General features: G+C 48.3%; 1 protein-coding gene across 1 annotated transcript in view; it reads left to right on the top strand.

Annotated features, from left to right (window-relative positions):
- The window catches only part of DNAH2 (dynein axonemal heavy chain 2), a 3498763-nt gene that overhangs the window by 195847 nt on the left and 3277844 nt on the right, over positions 1–25072 (top strand). The window contains exon 6 of the mRNA XM_069646273.1: positions 7339–7449. Coding sequence (XP_069502374.1) covers positions 7339–7449 — 111 coding nt within the window. The remainder of the gene's footprint in view (positions 1–7338; positions 7450–25072) is intronic.

Below are 25072 nucleotides of genomic sequence, written 5' to 3'. Positions count from 1 at the left end.
ACAAATGTATTCTAATTTTGTGTTTTTTGTTTTTATATACTGTCTGATGTGGGTGGGGTGAGTTCTCACCTTTTCGGTCCTGCGAGACTGACTCTCTCTCGTGGCTGTTGTTTTGCATTTGCAATAAGGTTGCGTTTTCTACAATTCGGGCCCTCTAGTCATTGTTTGGATTTTCTTGAGGGTCCACACACTTGATGAGGTCCACATCAGAGAGAGTGATGTCAAGGAAGGAGGGGTTTAAGGCTATCAAACCAATTGAAGCAATGCATCAAGGAATTCAGTCTCCCTATGATTCAGCATATAAGTGGAGGACCTTAAAGATAAAGTTGGCACTCATTCGCAGTGACAACTGGAGGAAGAGAGACTGCTGGTCCTGCACAAGTTGAAAAGTCTTGGCTCGCCAGATGAGAGGAGCATATGCCCGCTGCAAGATTTCTCAGCTGTTAACAAGTGTCTAGATGTGCCTGTATTCTGAGTAATGTTCCAGATGCTGCTAAATCCAATAGAAGCTCATGGTAGGCGTCTGAGAGACTGTGCTTCATCCTAATGCCACAAGAGGCTAAGGGTGTGTCTCTGAAAAAGTCCCAGACACATAGTACCCTGACAACATTTATTTTTATCGGTAAATAACCACTTCTTTCCTTGTCTAAGTTCATTATCATGACAACACGTCATCACAGTTGGCATTGGTGTCATGCCTGCCTCCCCATCCGGGTCCGTTACTAAACCCAGGCATCCCTGTTTCCTTGCTTCCTCAGCCTTGAACGGCTAGACCGTTCTACACCCAATGGAAGCTGTTCGGGAGACGCTAATGCAAAGGTCACATGACCAGCAGACACCTTTCGTCAGCGCGTCGGTCAGACGTAAGTCAGCTGACACTATTTAGCAAGACGGAAGCCTTGCAACAGCGCTTCTGATCGTTATTGTTACCTCGCGTTCCGGAGCTGTTTCTGCTACTTTCTCGCAAACGCTACTTTCAATTCAAGGTGCGGTTGCCTTCCGCGTCCCTACGCAGTTCCTGGCAACAGTGCAGCTCCTCCTTGAGCTAGTTGCTAATCACGCTCCTACGTGGCTCATTCTCTCCACGTTCCCGCAGAGTCCCGCTCTGCCTAAGCCATTCCAGACTTTCAGAGTCCCGCTCTGCCTAAGCCATTTCCAGACTTTCAGAGTCCCGCTCTGCCCAAGCCATTCTAGACTCCCCGAATCCTCGTTGTTCCAGTTTTCCACACGATCCTGCAGAGACCTCTCTGCTCCAGTTCCACGATCCCGCAGAGACCCGAGAGCCCTCCTCTGCCTCAGCCAATCTAGACTCACAGAGTCACGCTCTGCCTCTCTTCTACCGCCTAAGGACTTGCTGCTCTTGGACCAGGATTCCTCTTCTCTCCCACACGTGCACTGTACTCTGGACGCTCTCCTGTGTGCACCAACTCGTCTCTAGTGCGGCCCTCGTTCCGCCCGGGTTAGATTCCTCACTACCCTTTCCTGGTCGTTGTATCCTCGGACCCTTCAGACCATCTAAAGAGACTTCCTTGTCCTTACATCCAGGTCAGTGTTTACGACTTAGGTTTTTGTTGCCCTTCTTATCTACCAGCATTCTAATCAGTTTCCTCTCATCAACAGCCTGGTGGATCTTGGTCCTCAAAAGCCCTTCTCACCAATAGCTCACTTTGACTGTTTAATTTACTAGTCAGAGAGTGACATTGATTAGAAGGTTCCCTTTGATACACTACGCCCTACCTGTCATCTTACGAAGATAAGAAGACATCGAGTGTATCCTTTGTTACTACCAGCCCGTATCCTTTTCGAGGGCCATTGAATTATTCTCCTGTGTCCATTGTGTTTCGTTGTTTCAACCCATATCATAACAGAATCAGAAGCCATGTTGGAAGAGTCAGATCCCCTGTCTGTCCTCACCCAACTGGTGTCGGACTTAAGACAGGAAATGATCACTGCTCAGGACACCATGCGCCATCGTATGGACGTAATGCAGGACGCCATACATGCCTCCTCACAAGGAAGGACTGTCCCGGTTCCCGTTGCATCCACTTCGGGTGCATCTGCACCACAAAGAGAATCCGTTCAGGTACTGATGCCAACCCAATTCCCTCTGGCTCCACCTGAAAGGTTTACGGGAGACCCAAAAAACTATCGCACGTTCGTTAATCAGTGCCGTCTCCACTTCTTGTGTAGACCCAGTTCGTTTCCGGATTTGACAACCAAGGCAGCATTTGTGTTGTCGCATTTGGGGGGCACTGCTGCAGCCTGGGCAAACCCTTTGTTGGAGACCAATAGCCCTCTTTTATATGACTGTGATGCACTGCTGTCAGCTATGAGCAGGGTGTTCGACATGAGATATTCCACTCAGGCAACCGATTTGGAACTGTTGAATCTACAACAGGGTAGCCAATCATTAGTGACCTATCTCGCACGATTCAATCAGTTGACCGCGGAAACACAGTGGCCAGAAGACAAGAAGACCGCAGTCTTCTATAAAGGACTGTCGGAGGAATTGAAAGACGCCTTGTCGACAGTCCCTGTTGTTCCATCGGGATACATGGAGTTGATCGATCTTGTGCTACAAATCGATGCTCGGAGAACCGCCAGAAAGGGCGAGAAGAAACCCTTTTTGTCCATACCGAATCTTCCAGGAGTTTCTCAGCCCTCTTCTGGTGAGCCCGAGCCTATGCAGATAGGTGCCATTCGGGGTCGGTTGTCCGCCGCTGAGCGAGAAAACCGTTGCAGGAATAACCTATGCATGTACTGCGGTTCAGCGGAGCATCTAGTGGTTGCTTGCCCGAAAAGACCGTCAAAAAAGTCGGGAAACGCCAAAGCTCGGCAATAGCGGGAGTCCCTATGCCGGGTACCAGAACGGACTCCGCTTTATCACTAAATGCTTCCATTGCAGTCTCGGTGTCCTTAAGTTTCAACGACATCACCGTTCAGACCCAAGCCATGATAGACTCGGGTGCAACTAATAGCTACATGGATACTGCCTTTGCCGGGCAGTCAAACATTCCTATGACCACGAAAACGGTACCTGAGTCCGTTAGGACAGTTGATGGTTCTGTTCTGTCTTCTTGTCTGGTAACAGAGGAAACGTTACCTATCACCGTAGCCTTACCTGACGGTCACACTGAGAAGATGGTCTTTGACGTAATCACGGCTCCCCAGTATCCAGTGATTCTGGGTCTGTCTTGGCTTAAACTACACAATCCTGTGATCGATTGGGTCACTGGTCATATCCAGTATCCGTCGGATCATTGTAATGAGAACTGCTTCTTGGATTCCGGTGGGGTTCATGATACACCCGTCGTGGCTTTTCTCGAAGGGTTGTCAAGAGTGAACGCGCTGGCGTCTCCTAGGTCACTGATACCTCAGGTATACCAACGGTTTGCCGACGTGTTCGACAAGGGCAAGGCTGATGTATTGCCGCCACATCGCCAGTACGATTGTCCAATCGAATTGGTCTCCGGAGCCAAAACACCTACTGGTCGTGTTTACTCCCTTACCATACAGGAAGACGCTGTCCTGAGGGAATACATCAATAATGCACTCCGGACTGGGTTTATTCGTCCTTCTCAGTCCCCGGCAGCGTCTCCTTTGTTTTTCGTCCCTAAGAAAGGGGACTTAAGACCCTGCATTGACTACAGGGCTCTCAATGCAATTACGGTTAAGAACCAGTACCCCCTGCCTTTGATCGACGTTCTGTTAGATCAGTTGGGCTCTTCAGTGGTTTTCACTAAATTGGACTTGAGGGGTGCTTACAATCTAGTAAGGATCAGGGCAGGCGACGAGTGGAAGACCGCCTTCAAAACCCGATATGGTTTATATGAGTACCTCGTCATGCCTTTCGGCCTGTGCAACGCCCCCGCGACCTTTCAGTTCTTCATGAACGATATATTCAGCGATTACCTGGATCAATTTGTGGTCATATACCTGGATGACATTTTGATATATTCAGCATCCTTAGAAGAACACATACAGCATGTAACCAAGGTACTGCAAAGACTCAAAGAGAATCACCTCTTTGTCAAAGCAGAAAAATGTGTTTTTCATTCCCGAGAGGTGGAGTTCCTGGGGTATGATATTACCAGCCATGGCGTCAGAATGAGTCGATCCAAAGTTAAAGCCATCCTGGACTGGCCAGTTCCTGTCTCTATCAAGTCCTTGCAATCGTTTCTGGGATTTGCAAACTTTTATAGGCGTTTTATCCATTCCTTTTCAAGAGTGGTGGTACCGCTGACTACACTGACCAGCCCAAAAAATCCATTCCATTGGACACCGGAGGCTCAGAGGGCATTCGATCGACTCAAAGAAGCGTTTACCACGGCTCTGGTCCTACAGCATCCGGATCCTGATTCACCATATATCATCGAGGCGGATGCTTCTAATCAGGCTATAGGCGCAATCCTTTCTCAAGGATGCAAGGACTCCGGGGTGGAACATCCGGTGGCATTTTTCTCTCGCAAGCTAGCCCCATACGAAAAGAACTACACGGTGACCGAGAAGGAACTGTTGGCCATCAAAGACGCCTTGCTCACCTGGCGTCACCACCTTCTTGGTGCCAAACACCCGGTGTCTGTCTACTCTGATCACCGGAATCTACAGGCCATCAAAACCATGAAATGCCTTACGGCTCGCCAGGCCCGTTGGCATTCGTTTTTTGCCCAGTTTGATTTCCGCATATCCTACAGACCTGCTAGAGAACACACTAAAGCCGACGCATTATCCCGTCTGCACTCTAGGGTGGACAATGAAGACCGTACCAAACCTCTTCTACTGGCAGAACATGTGATCTGTGGTTGTTCTGTTCAACCTTCATTGAAAAAGGATATCCTAGACTGGGTAACGCATAGCCAACGGGAGGTACAAGACCTTCGTCTTAAAGTAAAAAATGGTCTTCCGTTCATGAACGGGCTTTTATACCTACCGACAGAGGAGACGCGTACCAAAGCCTTACATTGGGGTCACGATTCATTGATAGCAGCTCATCCGGGTCAAAGGAAAACGCTAGAGCTTCTACGACGATGGTGCTGGTGGCCCAAAATGTCCAGAGATGTCGTGGATTACGTCTCGTCATGTGCCTTATGTGCACAATGCAAGAACTCACCGAGTAAACCTATGGGGTTACTACGCCCATTACCGATTCCTCACAAACCATGGTTTATGGTTTCCATGGACTTCGTAGTCGAACTGCCCTCCGTCCATGGATACGACACAATCTGGGTAGTAATCGACTATTTTACTAAAATGGCCTTGTTCATACCCTGCCAAGGCATTCCTACGGCTAAGATCCTAGCCGATATGTTCCTAAAAAACATATTTCGGTTCTTTGGTTTGCCCTCAGTAATCATCACTGACAGGGGCTCGCAGTTTGCATCTCGCTTTTGGAAAGCTTTAACGTCGGCTCTGCTTATGGAGGATCGCATTTCCAGCTCTTATCATCCTCAAACCGATGGGCAGACGGAACGGGCTAACGGTACTATGGAACAATACCTACGCTGTCTGTGTCTTCAATACCAGTCTTCTTGGTTTTCGCTGTTACCGGCAGCCGAGTTTGCATACAATAATTCTTGTCATTCCTCCACGGGTATGTCCCCGTTTTTTGCTCTTTATGGGCAGCATCCGCGATCCATCCCTGCGGACTTGGAGCTTACCGACACAGTACCTGAGGCAACTGTCAAATTGAAAGCTCTGGCCACCCTTCATGCCAGAGTAAGGGGGCATCTATTGAAGGCCCAATCCAGTGCCAAACACTATGCTGACCGGCATCGGACGACTGCCCCACAATACATAACTGGTATGTCTGTCTGGTTGTCTACCAAAAACCTGAAGATCCCGGGTAAAAGGAAACTACTGCCTCGTTTCATTGGGCCTTACAAGATAACGCAAGTGATCAACCCCGTTGCTATACGGCTGGACCTACCCGCTCGCTGGCGGGTACATCCGGTGTTCCATGTGTCCTTGGTCAAGCCTTGTTCCTCAAGAACCCGGTTGCCCGTCCGGCCTTTGGCAGTTTCCGTGAGAGGCACTGATGAATATGAGGTTCGTGCCATTCTAGGTATGAAAATGCGGGCCGGGATGCCTCACTATCTCATTGACTGGAAGGGTTATGGTCCGGAAGATCGATCCTGGGAACCTGTGTCAAACATCCATGCTCCTGTTTTGCTACGTCGTTTTCATGCGGCAAGGGGTGTGGAGCGCCCTTTGGGGGATGGCACTGTCATGCCTGCCTCCCCATCCGGGTCCGTTACTAAACCCAGGCATCCCTGTTTCCTTGCTTCCTCAGCCTTGAGAACGGCTAGACCGTTCTACACCCAATGGAAGCTGTTCGGGAGACGCTAATGCAAAGGTCACATGGTCACAAGGTCGCAAAGATCCTGCAGAGACCTCTCTGCTCCAGTTCCACGATCCCGCAGAGACCCGCAGAGCCCTCCTCTGCCTCAGCCAATCCAGACTCACAGAGTCACGCTCTGCCTCTCTTCTACCGCCTAAGGACTTGCTGCTCTTGGACCAGGATTCCTCTTCTCTCCCACACGTGCACTGTACTCTGGACGCTCTCCTGTGTGCACCAACTCGTCTCTAGTGCGGCCCTCGTTCCGCCCGGGTTGGATTCCTCACTACCCTTTCCTGGTCGTTGTATCCTCGGACCCTTCAGACCATCTAAAGAGACTTCCTTGTCCTTACATCCAGGTCAGTGTTTACAACTTAGGTTTTTGTTGCCCTTCTTATCTACCAGCATTCTAATCAGTTTCCTCTCATCAACAGCCTGGTGGATCTTGGTCCTCAAAAGCCCTTCTCACCAATAGCTCACTTTGACTGTTTAATTTACCAGTCAGAGAGTGACATTGATTAGAAGGTTCCCTTTGATACACTACGCCCTACCTGTCATCTTACGAAGATAAGAAGACATCGAGTGTATCCTTTGTTACTACCAGCCCGTATCCTTTACGAGGGCCATTGAATTATTCTCCTGTGTCCATTGTGTTTCGTTGTTTCAACCCATATCATAACAATTGGTGATACCTGTTGATCTAGTCTCCAGGTTCTGGGGAGCTGCTCTTCTGGGCGCTCGGGGCAAAAGCCCTTCAAAACAATCCAGACCACTCACATAAGTAGACCTTTTATGCGGTAATAAAGTGAGCGCTATACTTTTAAACACATCAAAACGAGAAAGCCATTTTAATTATGTTGCAAATTGTACAGTTTTCCTTAAATTTTCCAATGAAAACATAGCTGGCACCTTTTAATTAGGGTGAACAATTGGTTGTTTTTTTCTTTTTTCTCCTGTGTTGTCCTGATACCCCACAACGTCTCTAATTTACTACTCTCTTACAGACACACGCTACAAGCTAAAGAGTCACACAGTGCTCTATATTCCAATTGAGGCTATGAACATAGAACCTGAGAAAGCAATGAAAGACAAAGAACTGGTCCAGCGGTTGGAAAGTAAGTCACCCATCACGTTTTTGCTTTCATTAATGATAATTGTAAATGGGTGTTTGAACATGTAATCTGACCTAATGTTGACCTTGGATAAAATGTTGTATAGTTTCACTTAATCTATCTTTCACTAAATCAACGCCAGCTGAGAGGAGGTCCCCATGCTAACAGACTGTCTCAAAGAACTTTATCAATGGATGAGCACGAATAACCTTAAACTTAACCAGGACAAAATGGAAATCATGATTTCACCCAGCAACCAGGAAAGAAACCACAAGATCCCCTGGCCCACCGAACTGGGAACCCCACTTGAACCATCCAAAATAGTCAAAAATCTTGGGATCCTAATGGATAAAGAGCTAACACTAGAACCACAAGTCAACACAATAATTAAGAAATGCTTCTTCCACCTGCACACAGTCAAAAAGATAGTACCCTTTATTGCACATAACACTTGCCAGCATCTCAAAAATAGACTACGCCAACAGCATATACCTCATCATGCCATAGTACTTGCTGAGGAAGCTTAAAAAGGATACAAAATGCAGCTGCAAGACTCCTGCTTAAACTTTCCTGAAAATACATATCACACCAGGATCAAGGATGCTACTTTGGCTCACAGTAAAAAAACGAATCCCATTCAAAGCAATGTGCATAACATACAGAGCAGTTCACGGCCATGGAATGGACTTCATACAAAAGAAAATCACCATCTACAAACCATCAAGAACACTTAGATCCTGCATTGACAAACGCCTCCAAACAAAAGAATACACAAAACAAAATCTTGGAAGATCAGCCTTCTCTTGCAAAGCCGTAAAACTCTGGAACTCCCTCCCGAAAGAAATATGTACTACAGAGGCTGACAAATACCTGAATGGCATCTACGTACCACAAAATAAGCAAGACACATGGAAAGGAACCTCACAAATTTAGCGATAAACCTAGCATTGACTTAGACATAGCAAAAAGGAACAAACTCATCAACACATACCATATCGCTATACCATGGAAAAGCGAGTAGGATACATCCACCTACCAGAAAGGCGTTCGCACTGAGGCCGACGGACACAGGCTCGCAAACATACACAATGTATATACGATCAGAGCCAGATTGCTCTATGAATGCCCTTATTCTAGAGGTGGCATTCTATACTATACATACTTTGACCAAGGGCATACACCAACACAATATAAGTTTGAATCTAGGGGCGCTTTCAACAGCATACACTAGGAACATGAATCTACCCTCAACACTAGATATAAATCCAATCAAGGTCTATTTTATAGTGGGGGCGTGGCTTACCAGCCATGGATTAGGACTTGCTGGCAAGAGCTGCTCCGATGATCCGACGCTGATCCTTATGGAAACGCACTTAATACCTACCAAATTACTACAAAAAGAGAAATGCGTGCGTGGGTACGTATGTGCTACCAGATCTATGGGGATTGAAGCCCGCTGTGCAAACATCAACAAGATAAAGGACTCGGAAGTGCCCGGCTGCAATGATACATTTTATCTAAAATCGCGGCGAACAAAGGATGAACGGCCGTAGCTGTGAGAGCGGCCAGTGGACTCAAGGGCGATGCGAGCATCGAAGCCCTGGCTCTGAGAAGATGTGCTGAACCCCCGCTCCCCTAACGACCCGTGGGGAAGAAATTGCAGAGGTGGTTCGAGAGGGCCAAAACACGTGAAGTGAATAACACCCGTGAGCGAAGCTGGTTGACGGAGCGAGGAGACAAGGCAGCCCCCCTCGGCCACACCAGCCGATCGAATGTGCGGCTCCCGCTGCCTGCGGGAAATAAAATAGTAGCAGCGCGGGGCTGCGAACGGGGAAATCTAACAAAATGGCTAGCGTTGCGGAACAAAGAGATACAGTGTAACAGTATGCGCCGTGAGAAGACCCAAAAAGTGGATATATTAAGTGAGATTGGCTGACTGGTGGCAAAGGAGTGGACTGGAACAAAGGAAGCAGAATCCAGGCAATTTATCAAGCGTGTTACATTGTAATGACACAATGCCGAATTTACAGTGAGGCTCTGCCGCTCGGCAGTGAACAAAGGGAAAAGCTGGAGCAATTAGAATACGAAGCAAGCAGCCGACGTGACGTGCTCAGTGAGGGATCGGCAATCAGTGCGAGAATATGCCCAAACCAGAGTGAAGTTGCATAGTCTGCAGTGTTGGAGCAGTGGCTTGGTATACTTCGGTGGCGGGTGGACCGTTACAGAGCCGAACTCTGAGAGTGGAAGCCGGCACAACAGAGAGACGCCAGCGAGCGGCAGCTCAGGAAGGTGGTCTGGGAAGCACTTGCACACAGCGGGATGGGAAACACTCCCCTTTGTTACTGAAGCGAAGGGCTCCGCCGCAGGCCATAACCGGAAATCAACCACAGAATAGACCCGCTTCGGCTGTACAGGACAAATGTGCGCCGTGCTGTAGCATGTGAGACTCATCGACCCGGTGCATGTGGCTCCCGACTGCGCACCAAACTGGCCATAATTAGCAGGCCTGCGTGGAAGTGTAAATGTGCAGTGATATGCCATATGGATTTGGGGATAGTGGCTCACTGTGTGTCAGATACGCTGGACTTGGCCATAACATAACTGGGAAGGCGAGCCAGTGAGTATAAATATGAGAGGCCATGGGGGCATGGTGCAAGGAACTGTTCTGCTTGTAAGCACCGCTCAATGGTACACTGTAGTGTGGTAAGACATAGAGCCTAAGAGCAACCGGCATTACAAAGAAGCACGGCATATGGCAGTATACGAGGAAGATTGCTGAAGACATACCCAACAGTGTACATTGTGCAAAGAGCCCAAAAGTCAGGTGCCTACGGCAAAGGAAAGAATGATCTCTGCGATCATAAAATGAGCCAATACGTGGGAGAGCACAACCCACTCCAGGAATAGCCCGGCAAACGCAAGCCCACACGGAAGCTCTCCTGGACAACTTGCTCAGACCTGTGGCGCAGGACTGGATTTGCATCGAAACAGAAGTGCAGATCCAACACGTTAGGGATCAAGCAACCTCAGACACATATCTGCGGCTACAAGATGATGGGAAGAGGGGCCACGACCAAGAGTAAGAATAGACAGTCCACTATGGAAGCATTTGCCAAAACGCAGTTGTCTCCTGCGACCATAGCACTCAAGGGCGCGTCAACACCAATGGAGAGCACCACAATGACCGAAAACCACCAGATTTTGGCAGCTAACACGAAACTAAAAGATTCATGGGGGTTAGCGATGGCGGACTTGCACACTTCCCTGGAGGCCAAGATAGATGCAGTGGGCATCGATGTCACCTTGCTGAGACAGGATGTTAGGGCATTGGCAGAGAGAACGAGCAGCCTGGAGAGTGCGATGAAAGTCAACACGGACACTAGTAGCAGCAATGCAAAGGAGGTTCACGCACTGAAGCAACAGGTAGCTAACCTGGAGAATCGGGCGGAGGAGGCGGAAGGGAGAACAAGGAGGAACAACATCCGCGTGGTCGGCCTGCCAGAGGGGGAGGAAGGCCAAGGCCCTACAGACTACGTTGAGAACCCACTGTTGCAAGAAATAGGGGCTGAAAGACTTTCGCAAGGATTTGCAGTGGAGCGCGCGCACAGAGTCCTTATGAGGAGACCGAAGCCTGGGGCACCCCCTCCTTCCCCCCCCAGGCGATAATTGCGAAAAGGAGGAACGATTGAAAGAGCTTCATGCACTATTACAGCGTACCCTGACTATACAATGCTAGTCCAGAGGCAGCGGTACAGCTATGTTGCAGTCAAGAGGAGACTGCGCATAGCGGGAATAAAATACATGCTTCTGTACTGGGCAAAATTGAAAGTGCAGCACAAGGGCAAGATGCACTTTTTTGACACCCCGGAAGATGCAACGACATGACTGGACCTTCAAGGCTGCCCGGAACAAGATGCGGAACCAGCGCAAGCGGAACACGATAAGTGATGGGGACATTGCAAATATATTGAGGGGATGCAGAGCGAGACATTGATAGTGTTTAAAATTAAGGGAGGCGACTGAGTAAGCTCACACTCTGCTGGGATACCCTTGACATTGTTGATTTAAGAGACTGGAATATAGTAGTGCGCATACATGCGCAGATTGTGTAGCAATGCATAATTAAACTATTGCATACAGGAGCGGCAAGACACAAGCACCCTACTACCCCGAGTAATAATTGTAGTTGTAGTAGGTTGGTCATTAGGACGACCTCACCCTGCGGAGCTTCGAGTATAGGCGCGAGCCAGAAAGAGCTAGATGCGGGGGAGCCTGAGATCCAGGGATGTAGCTGGGCAACAGTTGAGTGGGCGGTTGTTGGGGGACGGAGGGGATGAGAGAAGGGAGTTTGGGAAGTTGGGGAAGGGAAGGGTGGCGGGAGGGAGGGAGGGTTGTGTGGGGTGTTTGTAGTTATGGGTAGTTGGTATTGGGTAACAAGCCTATATAGTCAGAAATGGAAGGAGGACCTGGTCTGCACTGGTGGGGGGGGGGGACGGGAATACTAACATGCCATGGGGGACCGTAACAAAAATAACATGGAATGTCGAAGGCCTCAATAGTTATTTAAAAAGGAACAAAGTGATGTTATACTTGCGTAGACAAAAGATAGATATTGCACTGCTACAGGAGACTCACTTGATGCGGGAAAAGCTGGAAACAGTTGTGAAGAAGTGGAAAGGGGTTGTAGTGGGCTCGACATACTCTGCATATGCCAGAGGCGTGCTTATCTGGGTGGCGCCGCATGTCCCATTTCACAAGTTGCAAGAAACTGCGGAAGCAGACGGGAGGATGGTTACGTTGAGGGGACCGGTGGAGAATAAGGAGGTATGCATTGTGAGTACGTATGCCCCAAATCAGAACAAAGCGACATATTTCAGAGCCCTGAGTACTAATCTTAGTATGTGTATGGGAAGCGCAGTGATTTGGGGAGGCGATTTCAACTGTGTATTAAGCCCTATGATAGACAGATCAGACCAGAGGTTTGACAGACCTGCTCCAGCAGCAAAAGCGTTACAGACACTGCTAGACGACTTCGGCCTGGTGGATGTATGGAGTGTAAAACATCCCCATGAAAGGCAGTACTCGCATTATTCTGCCCCACAGCAGCTGCATACGAGGCTAGACTATGTCTTTGTCACGTCTGAGACTGTGGTAGAGGTAGTGCAAGCAGAATGTAAGGCGCGGGTCCTGTCGGACCACTCCCCCCTGGTAGTTAGCTGGCAATACCGCCCCCAACCCCAAGAGCGAGGATACCGACGAGGCGCCTCCGGGGGGAGGCACTCGAGGATCCCCTTTTTAGAGAAGATATAAGGGAGGAGATTATAAATTACTTTGAGGTGAATGCGGGCAGCATGGACTCAGCGGGCACGCTATGGGAAGTTTTTAAGGTGGTGTTGCGGGGCATAGCCATAGCGAAATCTAAAGGCTTGCAAGGGGAAATCCTGGCTGATCTGAATAATGCAGAAAGGGAATTGGAAGAGGCGCTGAAGGGAAGAGATGATACTGGGATAGACGTGGAGTTGATACTCAAATGGCAACAGACATGTGCGGAGCTGTGGGACAGACTGTCTAACCTTAATTATAAGAAATATGTTCACAGACAGCATCCGGAAGGTGATAAAACTGGAAGGCTCTTGGCATGGTTGTATAAGAGCGAGGTCCCCAGGCCCACCATCAGGACAATAACAAGAGAAGATGGCAGTGTAGCTGACACTCAGGAGGAAGTTAATCTGGAGTTTGCAAATTATTACAGGGACCTATACGGGGATGTGGAGGGAAGCAGTTGTGGAGAAATAAGAGAGACACTAGACGACATAGGTCTACCAACAATAAGCATTGAATAAAGAGAGGAACTGGATGCACCGATTACCATGGAGGAACTGGAAGAAGTAGTGAGGCATCTACCTACTAGCAAGACCCTGGGGGCAGATGGTTTTCCAAGCGAGTTTTATAAAGTGTATAAGGCAGAAGTGCTCCCCCCGATGCTGCACATGCTAAATGAAGCATTTGAGATGGGACGGCTGTCAGAGTCACTTAGAGAAGCGATAATAATACCACTTCCCAAACCTAATAAGCCTGGACACAGCTGTGGTTCTTATAGGCCGCTCTCAATGCGGAACCAGGACAGCAAGATACTGACAGCTGTCCTGGCAAGCAGACTGCGTAGGGTCATTAGCAAGCTAATACACCGAGACCAGACTGGGTATGTCCCGAACATGAACATAACTCATAACCATAGGCGACTCCATCGGGTTGTTGAATGGGGGTGCAGGAATGATGGCGAAATGGCGATAGTGTCCTTAGACGCTGTGAAGGCCTTTGATTCTGTCAAGTGGCCATGGTTGCTGGCAGCCTTGGCGGGTTATGGTATGGGGCCTGGATAAATAAGGTGGGCAAAGATGTTATATAGCGAGCCGTTGGCCAGGGTCAAAACAGGAGCGGTGATTTCTGAAAGATGGCAACTAGGCAGGGGCACCAGACAAGGGTGCCCATGGTCCCCTATGCTGTACATATTAGTTTTAGAGCCTTTGGCGATTTATCTTAGACAACAGTACGTACGATATGATAGGTATTGAAGTGGGTGGAGAGCGACATTTGATCTCCTTGTATGCAGATGATCTGTTGTACCGGAGATACCCAGAAGAGAACCTTCAGTATGTTTTGTAGGTTATGGATAGGTACGCGAGGCTGTCTGGCATAGCAGTGAACCCACAGAAATCTATTATTTTTCCATTGGGTAACTACAAAGGGCTCACGGCTGAGCGATTGCCGGTGCTGCAGGCTCCTTGGGCTGTTGATACTTTTCGGTACCTTGGGATAGATGTGTATCATACAGTAGAAGAAGAGCATAGGCATAATAGTGAGGTAGCCATAAGGAAAATCGAAAAAAAGTATGACATTTTGGGTAAAGCTCCCTCTAGCAGTGATGGGGCGAGGTGCAATGCTCAAAATGGTAGTTTTGCCCAGGCTCCTACATTATTTTGGAAATATTCCGTATCTAATACCCAAGAAGTTTTTCATTAGATTGAATGGCCTATGCAGAGACTTCCTGTGGCAGGGTAGCAGGAATAGGGTGGCGCTATGGAAGTTGCAGAACTTTTTCCTCCATGAAAAAGGGGGAATAAAACTACCTAACTATGAGGTTTATTATGTAGCTAGTCAGCTGCAATATGTTGCCAAATGGCTCGCGGACGAAGTAACACCTGAGTCTAGGTTGTTTAAAACAGATTGTGCCTCATACTATTTAAAAGAAATGATCTGGCTGCCTAAAACAGAAATGAAAGTGCGTCCTATGTTGATGATGCTCGGGTGGAGGATCTGGCGCCGAGCGTGGCAGATGATGGAAAACCCAGCCCCATGCTCCCCGCAGATACCGCTCGTGGCATTGACTAAGGGGGACGAGCAGCTACGAAGGGCAATTAGGGGCCACTGGGAGCCGGTGGGGTTGGTGACTTGGGAGATGTCTGGTGGGAAGGGGCTATCATAAATCTTGAAGAGTTAGAAGAGGAAGTGGGGCTACATGTGGGTCAATATATTACATATTATAAAATGGTGCAGGAAATTAAAAAAACTTGGCCTGAGACAGTACTGGAAGGAGAGCCTGATGCTATCATAGACACGATATATGATATAAGGGAAGGAGGGCACGAGATTTCTAGATAGTATGAAATGCTGATGACCAGGGTTGGGAAGGAACCAGACTGGGAAGCGGAGGTGGGAGCCCCGATGGAGAATGGGATGTGGGAACGTGCCTTGGGATACCACAAAAAGTTGTTGAGAAACGCCATATTAAAACAGATACAACTATATATCACGCATAGGGCATACATGACACCCCTGAGGATATTGAGGTTTGAGAACGCTAGTAGACAGGCATGCCCCAAATGTGATGATGAAAAGGCTGATATAGTACATATGTTCTGGTCCTGCCCGGTGATTGGGCGCTTCAGGAGCGAGGTAGTGGGGAAACTGGCAGCAAAGGGGGTTATTATTGTCATAGACTCAGTTTGGGCTTGTTTACTAGGAGTGTTCCCCAGATCGCAGAAACTTAACCGTGTTAACAAGTTGAAGGATCTAGCATATGTGCTCGCAAAAAGGAAATTTGCCATGGGATGGAAGGCTTGTCACAGGCCACGGGTGGTGATGTGGTGGAAAGAATTGCAGAAATGGGCGGAGGCAGAGACCATGGTATGCCGGGATGCAAGTGATATAGGGGGAGGAGAAGAAGTGGGAACCCTGATGGCATGGAAATTGATGGTAGCGGAACTGTTTGGAACAACACAAGAGTTGACAGAATCCACCGTGATCCCACCACACGGTGCGGATTCAGAGCGAGAAGAACAATAGGCTCGTAGGGGAGGGTGGGACAAGGGGAGTTTGTATTGTGTGTTTGGTTGGTGTTTTGTTTGTTTATTTGGAAAATAATAAAAAATGTTTTTTTTAAAAAAGTGTAACATTGGAATATGCTTCAGTTCAGTTCAAGTTTACAGAACATCAGTGATGAATTACTTCATATGTGAAACAAATGTCAAGACTAACAGCTTAGATGCAAATGTATGGTTTCACGTCAAACCAGATCCAACCAAAATGTAATGGTTCCAACGTATTGGCCATAATATGAGGAGTGCCTGCATATTAGCACATTAAATCCATTGTGTGAAAATGAAAAAAAAACTTGCATTTGGCCCTACTGAGTAATGGTGTAGGCAGGTCGAACTTGGCATTTGGTGCAGAAGTGTAAGCTACCCATAAGTGGCTAGATTGGGGGGAATGTGGGGGCAATCCGTACTGGGATAAGCAGTGATGGGGGTCACGCGGCAATTTATGCTCTGATTCTGGGTGCACTTTCTGAACAATATATAATTTGAATCTAGGGCTAATTACAGACAAATTTCCCCCTCTCTCCTCTCCAACTCCATCATCCTCATATCCATCTGCGTCTCTAGGGTGTCAACTGATGACTGGTTATGTTCCACCGCCTGCAGTCTCTCGTCCATTTTGTCAATTCAGAGGTTGAATTTGTCGACCTTCCCCCCCCAATTTCGGCCCTCATTCCCCAAGTCTCTTCCATCAGTGAGGTACTGAGAAACTGGTTCTTCTTCCCCCTCTAGCATGTTTGGTTCATGGAGTAGAAATCCTCCACTGTGGTTCCCATGTGTACTCAAATCGCTCCAATTTCGACTTCCAGTTCATAATGAGTACTCAGCCCACCACCCTGATATGGGAGAGCCCCCGCACCGATATCAAGTGCCTCTCCTCAGGTGGGCACAGACCCCGGTTCCTCAGGATTTTCATCAGTGACCTCTGGGGCTGTGGCCTTGCATGGGGCCACTTGATCACCAAAGAGTGTGGTGCACCGGTCTCCTTATCTCCCCGGCAAACCTCCAGAAGACAGGCCCCACTCGTCTGCCGGCCTCCACCGGATCTCTGACCCCCCTCTACCAGGACCGGGCTCTAACACAGGGATCAGTTTGTCAGACTTCTCTCCTCCAGGTATGCCCTTAGCTCTCTCCTCTATGCTCCGGGGAGCCGATGAAAAAGGTCCACAGCCCCCAAGGAGGGACTGGGCATCCTCTCTGGTCACAACGCTCTCCCCAGCTGTAGCCTGGTGAGGCAGGCACATGCCCTTAACATGGGTCAGGGGGCCTACACCTCACTGAGAGACACCCAGCCGCTTCAACAGTTACCAGGCGAGCACTGCAGCCCGAAATGCAGTCCCTCCTGCCTTCAAATAATCCCGCCTCACTGTGTGTCTGCCGGGCCAACTCCAGTGAGCCTCCTCTATACCACACTCTGCTCCCGTGTCTCAAGCACCTTCCTAGGAGCTCGTTACTGGGAGGTGGAGCACCCCGGGGAACAATTTACATCAGATTTTCACCAGTTGTGGACGGGTTCCTGAACGTTAACACTCACCAATTGCTGTCCACCCGGAGGTGTCCAAAGTAGGGGCTCAGTCCACTCTAGGCTTTCCTCGGAAAGGGGGCCCACACCTCTGCACGCATCTCCTGGGCTCAGTTGACCCACCGCCTGCTGGTCTTTCAAATGCACTCCGTTAGGGGTCCCCCACCACCTGCTCCAACTGCAACTATTCACAGGGGGGGCAGTTCCCCCCCCCGACCACCTCACTCCCCCCAGTCCCTGGTGGGAGGGGGATTCACAAGCTGCCACAGCCTGCGGTGCCTCAGAGATGGCTCTCCTCACCTCCTCTCACCATGCGCCTGCTCCGGAGGATCACTGTCCCCAGGCACTATTCTGTCGTGTCCCTGGACATTCTAGCTTCAACTTAGGCAGGTCAGCATGGGGGGGGGGCAGCAGGATGCGGGTCCTCCTCCTCCAAGGACCACAGCAAGGATCCCGTTTCGCCCCCTATACGCTCCAAAGTCCAGAGGGCTCACCCTGGCCCTGAATCTGTGGCTCACCAACAGTCTTGCTGCGGAGCGCCGCGCCAGGGGAAAGCACTTTCACTTTCCCGTTCTGCTTTTCGGACAACGGATCTCGGGACTCGCAGCTCCAATTCTTCTGATATTTGGAGTGGGTACACCCAGGGTCCTTATGGTCAGGGTAGGTCAGGAGTCAAACACCCGGAGTGTTCCGAAGTGGGGGCTCAAGCCACTTATTTGCCTGCTGCACCGGCAGTGAAATGCTCAGGCAGCATCCTTGAGAGCGACCCCTTGTGGCCTCTCGAAGTGGTTCTTTTAATAAGAACACGCATTACCCAAGCCAAGAGGCAAACACTTTCTATAATAAAGAAAACCTGGTTTAAATCAATCCAGCGATCTGGTGAAGTTGTTAAAGGTCCGGTGTCCTCCAATACAAGTCTGACATTGTTATCTGAAGATGGAAGTGTGTCAATACGGCTTCATGGTAGCTGCTGGAACAAGAAGGTGTATACAAAGCTGGGGAGGGGCGCTGGGTGCTTGTAAGAAGATGGAGCAAATAACCTGTAATGCTGAGACTGTTAACGTTGCTGGAAGCAGAAGCAGGTTATCCTTGTGGCAGTAAGGCAGGCAGAAGAGGCAAACGAGCTACCCTTTTCTTAGACAATTGGAAAGAAGAGTGCCTTGCTTACCTGTAGAGGTCGAAGTGTCTTGTCTTTAAAATGCCTAACCATTTTAATATATAAAGTTGAAGCAGAAATACCAGAACTGTTTGTGCATAATTCCATCAGTAGATGGCACATTAAAGTTGGTTGAGGTAGTGGAATACTGTAGAACCAAGGAGTCTGTTTCCATAGTAACAGTAGTAGAAGGGTGGTTGTCAAGAGGAAAGCAACAACCCTAGAAGAAGCATCGTGACAATTATACCAAATGTACTGCAGGGGTTATGAACACTTGTAGAATTGTAGAAGGGGAAGTTGATAATCTATTTATTTGAACTGTGACAAAACAATCCTTTAAGGAAGACATCCAGGATTAACATTGATGCTATTTCTTTGGCTGGAATTGTAAAGGGATCTTTTCAACTGGAAGCTGAAGAACTGTTAGCAGTGGATATTTGTTTAGTGAACTTTTGTTTCATTTCAAATTTGCAAGAACTGGTCCAAGACTTTCCTTTTTGAACATTTGAGGAAATTGACTTGAGAGAATATCTTTGATACTTTATTCGATAAAATGTAAGATCTTTGAGTGAATTTGAGAGAGATGGCCTTGTTATCAGCGTCTTCCACTCCCAAGTCGGGCTTCAAGAAATGCAGGAACTACGGTGCGAAAATGTCAGTTACGGACCCACATAGAATATGTCCGGGGTCGACTCATCCATCATCGGAGTGTGAGGACTGCTTGTCCATGACGGCCAAAGCCCTGCGAGAGCGCAGAGGGAAGCTTGTGCCAGGTATGTGCCAAAAATCCCTTTTCGACTCCATCTAAAAAACAAAAGGCGTCTGACGAGTCGAACAGTTTCTCCTCGCCGCAAAAAGACCAAATGATCCCAATCACGTAGTGGTTCACACCACTCATCGTCGAGACATGTGAAGAAACTGCACCATAGATCGCATCTTCCTCGTCTTCTAGTTCCTCACCGGAACGTGACGTTTGCCCCACTAAATCTGCCTCACTGGCCCAGTAGGAAGAGTTTAGATGAAATATGTTAAAGGTGTTTGAGAACGCGGCCTTGCTCCCCTCGACTACATACAGGAGTCATGCTCTGGTCGAACAACCTAACAAGCCTAAAAGCTGAGCAGGCAGAGCACAGTCTCCCACGAGTGGGAACTAGCTCAGAAAGACCTTCAAGAGATCTTCACCCTTTGGGGAACCCATCAAGTGGATCTGTTCGCGACTGGTGCTAACTGGAAATGCGAGCTGTACTGCTGCAGGGAATTTCCCCCAAGAGGAGCTCTAGGAGCCGCGTTTGTGGTGGACTGGGAATTCCCACTCCTGTACGCGTTTCCTCCAGCCCCCGTCATTCCGCACATAATAAGGAGGTTGAGAAAGTTCAGGAAATCCATGATCCTAATTCCCCCGGATTGAGCCAGGAGGACGTGGTACCCGGTTCTTCTGGACTCGTCCATCTGCCCTGCGATATGTCTTCCACAAAGAGAGGACTCTCTCTCTCATATTTTTTCCATCCGGATGCCAGGACGCTCAGCCTTCACTCATGGCTTCTGAGAGGCTGAGATAAAAGGATTGGGACCTCCCGGATGACGTAATGGAGATTTTCTTTCGGTCAGAAGGCCAGCAACTAAATTTCTGTACCGTTGCCATTGGAATAAATTCTGCAGCTGGTGTAGAGATAAGAATGTTGATCCATTCCCATGCAATACACCGATGGTGTTATCTTTTCTATTACATCTGGCTAATCTGGGGCTCCAGATTGGCACCATCAAGGGATACTTGGCGGCGCTTTCTATTTTTAAGCGCACTTCAGAAGAAGTTTCTTGCACCAAAATTCCTCTAATAATACAATTTTTAAAGGGACTGACAATTACATCTGCCCGAAGGGTAAGTGAGCTACAGGCTTTATCCTGCAAGCCTCTGTATACTGTCTTTTACCAGGATAAAGTGGTGTTGAAAGTAAAACCCACTTTTCTACCCAAAATTGTCTCTGAGTTTCCGCTCACACAAAAGATAACGTTACCATCTTTTTAACCTCCTCCACGTCCTGGGAAGAAAGAGGAGAGACTTCACAGGCTTGATCCTAAGCGTGAAATGAGCTTTTGTATATCTAGAATGACTAAATTGAGATAGGATGACCAATTATTTGTTGGCTATTCAGGTCACAAATTGGGTATGGCTATTACCAAACAAACACTATCCAGATGGATATTATTTTAGCAATATCAGAATGTTACAGATTGGTGGGTAAGGATCCCCAAGAAGGCCTGCAGGCTCATTCAACCAATGTCAAGGCAACTTCTTCTGCTTTGCAGAGGGGAGTTAAAAATTAAGGAAATATGTGCAGCTGCCTCATGATCGTCTGTGTCTAGTTTAGACTCTTCTTCAGGTCAGGAAATTGCATTTGGCAAAGCAGTGTTGCACTCCATGCACACACACCCATGAAAATTACTCGGATGTCATGTAAAATTCTAACTCCCTCCTCCAAATTCTATAGCTGCTTTGGGAGTGTATCAAAGATAAGGAACACGTGGGAGGACGCAATCCATTCGGAGAACAAGTTACTTACCCCTGGTAACATACTTTTGACTGGATGTTCCTCCCACGTATCCCTCCCAGCCTACCTCGCAGTAGAATTTCCCTTGCAATTACAGTCTGAGCTCTCTCAGGAGGAGTAACCAAGGTACAAGATACATCTTTCACTCATAAAAACGGACCTGAAGCCAACGGGCGCTGCACGTGCTACTGAAAGTGGTCATTCCCCAAAATACAAATCCCAACTCAGAATAAATGGACAAACCCAGGCAGGGAATGAGACCAGGAGAAAGATTGCAAGTTGAGTAAAGTAAAATGATGCACGCAGAGGACTCTGCTGCTCTGAGGGCGCTCAGCCAACAATACAGAAACAACATATCTTGATACACAAATCTCGTCATTGGTGACAAACCATATAGGGGATGAATAGTGCAGGTCCATTGGTACATTGCAATGATACAGTATAGTCCATACTGGGTTGGTGCAGCTTAATTGGTTGGTGCAGAGTTGTTGCTTCTCGCGGCACGTGGGTCAGCTGGGCTCATCTGGGAGGGGTGAATGAAGGTCAGGTTGGGTCCACAAGATGTGATTGTCCTAACTAATCTAACTACACAGTAATTATTGACATACTAAGAATAATGTAAAACATAAAACTCGTACCAAAATGCGGGTCGCCTCTAAATTGTGAACAAACATATACTCATTCTTAACATAGGCCTGTGCGGGGCAGGGGTGCGGTGGTCTTGTTTGCCAGGTGGCTTTATCTAAAGATTTCGATCTGAGATGTATTCACCTTGGTGCCTCATGGTTCAAACAAGTGGATTCATAGGTGTTAGTCCAAAAGGCATGTATGATCACACAGGATTAGTTATATTGGGGGCAATCAAGGGTGGTCCGTGGGGAAGGGTCTCACCAATTGCTAAATGAAAGGAGAATAGAGGGGCAAAAGGTTGTGCAGGCAATAATTTCTAAAGGTGGGGGCAGTGAGCTCAGAGGAAGAGAAAGAATACAGTTTTCAGTTTGCAACAGTTCGCGTCTGTGCTTCCGTGAGAACTGGACTGGTGTGGCACAGACAGGGGAGGAGGTGGTGGGGGCTGTCGAAGCAGACTGTGCGCAGCACTGCATAAGGGAAGAGAAGGCTTTTTAGAGATCAATGTGTGGCGGAATACGTGGGAGGAACATCCAGTCGAAAGAACATTACCAGGGGTAAGTAACCTTTTCTTTTCCTACGCTCTGCACCTCAGAAAACTGATCTCATGCACGTAACTCTGTGAAAAGAAAATTACTCAGATGAGTGCTTGTGCTCATGGTCTCAAACAAAGGACACATATCAAAAGGTTGAATTTCGCCAAATCATGTGCCAATTTAAGAGTGTAATACAATCTTCTTCTCCCTCAATGATATGTAACAAGCGTTCAATAGTTATGTCTATAGCACTCCTTTAGTTTCTTAAGCACTGGAGCTCAAAATTATTCAGGATCATTCATTGTTTCGGACAGAGAACTACCAAGTTGAGGCCTGTACCTTGGACTGCTAACAGTGAAAGACAGCTTGGAATTCCAACAAAGGTTCTGCATCTCCTACCTTCAGTCCAAGAACCAATTAACAATCGGGGCCTCCTACAACTTCTTCAGCAGGGACAGACCTAGCCTCCTGGAGAAACTTTAGTAAAGCAAAGCGCCTTACTTTACTTAAGCCATTCACTGAACGCTAAACAATACAACATAATTCACTGCATACCTGAACTACTTTTCTATACACACACACCACACTACAAGCTAGCTTCTATAGAAACTTTAGTAAAGGAAAGCACCTTACTTTCTCCAGCATGGGGTCTGGCATGGAGTCACATGCTCATGAATATTCCTAGTTGTCAGGCTGGTAATCCCCGGTAAATGAAAAACGGTTTCACTTTCAAACTGTATTTCTCCTATAAACCAATCACTGTCCTCTCCTTAAGCCCCTGCTCTGGCAGCCATCTTCAGATTTTTACCATACACTTCAGTGTTGGGGAGTCCTCGAGTTTGCTCTGCGAGCTTCTTCTATATGTTTTCGATGGAAAAAGGTTATATATTTGTTCCAAAAGAGCTTGTGTCCTCTTTTCTCCTTCTGTCAACAGCGGGGACCCGTTGTCTGTGTATTTCAGCGCCGCTCAAGGGCGAAGATCGTTGAAGTTTCCAGAAGGCCATCGGGCTTACTTCGCGCCCTCCAACCATGACGGAGGAGGAGGGAAGGTACCTCTTCAAGCACTGCGCCAAGTGCGGCATGTGTTTGTGGAAGGCAAAAGCACCAACAATGCCTCTACTGCCTGCATCCGTACCATAAGGAGGTGGAATGCAAGATATGCCTCGGTTTCTCTAAGAAGACGATGAGAGACAGGCTCAGTAGACTGGCGGCGTGGCTTGCCACTAAGGCCTCTTCCCCGTGCCCCGAGAAGGGTCATGCCTCACCCAGGACCGGCAGTCCGAGGAGCAGCCTTCTAGGTCCTTTGAGGACGCTTGATCCATGGGGGCCCAAGACAAGGCCAAGGACGGCAAGTCAGAGTCCATCGGGGTCGCTGCCGAAACAGGTCCCGAGGTGGATAGGGCATGATCGACATCACCCTCCGCCTCCATTGCCAGCTGGCAATCGAGCTCGTCCTCGAAAAGGAAATAATCTCCCCTGGCTAAACTGCGGGAGAAGTCTTGAGAAGCCGTGGACAGAGGAGAAGAAGGCCGAACTGCCCAAGCAGGCCCAATCGGCACAGGCTAAGACTTCGTAGACGATAGAGTTGGTGGCAGCTGCTCTCTCAACGGCTAAGCAAGCTGACCCTGTGAAGTTAGCCCCCGCAGCACAGAAAGTATCCTTACCACCTAGGCGCGAGACCACTGTAGTGACTTTGGCAAAGTCTGTGGGCACGCCAAAAGGGGGGAAACTGGCTCAGACTTCGGTTCCAGCGACACAGGAGGGGTGCGAAGGAGGCCCCGAAACAGCCCTCCCAGGCCGTGGCTCAAGCCATGGAGGTCTCATCCACAGACGAGAATCAGGAGTCCTTGCACACGGTCCATGAGGACGTGGAAGAGGAGCATGACGGTAACGGCCTAGTTTTCTGATTCTGCCAGCTCAGCCGAGGGATGTGTCTCTGGACATTCTGTCGACCTTCATACTTTGGTGTCTATTTGTATTTGTTTTATTTGTACAGTGCGCCTGGCCCAAAGGCATCTGGGTGCATATCTTAGGTTACAGTGACATAGTATACAACAAGTGACAATACACAGAATGAACATACAGTCAAAAAGAACGTGAGTCAAATTACTTGCAGGATATTTACAATGTATTTACAATCAAGGTGTTTGCCGGACATGGCAATAATACTGGTGCAGGGTTGTTCCAGAGAGGATAATGGCCATGGTGGCAGGTGAAAGATTTAGGAATCTTGAGCGTTCAGCTACGATTTGGCCTTGCTCTTAAAGTAGTGGAAGGAAGATTCCGATCTGAGTGGGTTGGGCAGAGAGTTCCACCATTTAGTGGCAAGGACCGGGAAACTCATTCTGCCTGCTTTCTGCAATTTGTATCTTGCTAAGGCAAGACAGTGAGCTTGAGCAGCTCTCTGAGTAAGGGTTGAAGTCTGGTGAGTGAAACGGCTTGCCATATAGATGGGAGCCTGGTTGGCCAGACATTTGTGCGTAAAGGGCGAGTGCTTTGAGGGAGATTCTTTGGGCTACTGAAAGTCAACGCAGGCTGCATCTGGTGTCTGAGATGTGCTGATTCTTAGGGATATTTAGAGCTGCCCTGATGGCGTTATTTTGGGTGACCTTGTAGCTTGCATAGATTATGGTGGCTCGTCCCTAGATACAAAACATTACAATAATCGAGTTTTGACATAATCAGGGTTCTGCAAGGATGGTGCAGTTAGCAGTAGTAAGGAAGGGACGGCAAGCTGTGATACGATTGCACATGTAGGCGGATGCTGAGAATACAGCAATGGTTTGTCTGTAGAGCGAAAGAGTAGAATCGAGGTAATGTTTATGTTTAAGTTTCGGAACTTATATAGCGCACCAGGT

Source organism: Ambystoma mexicanum, chromosome 1p, assembly GCF_040938575.1.
Source record: "Ambystoma mexicanum isolate Mex_15411 chromosome 1p, UKY_AmexF1_1, whole genome shotgun sequence".
In the NCBI taxonomy this organism is placed as follows: Eukaryota; Metazoa; Chordata; class Amphibia; order Caudata; family Ambystomatidae; genus Ambystoma; species Ambystoma mexicanum.
Note: the sequence above shows the minus strand (reverse complement) of the source record. Positions and strands in the feature narration are given on the sequence as shown.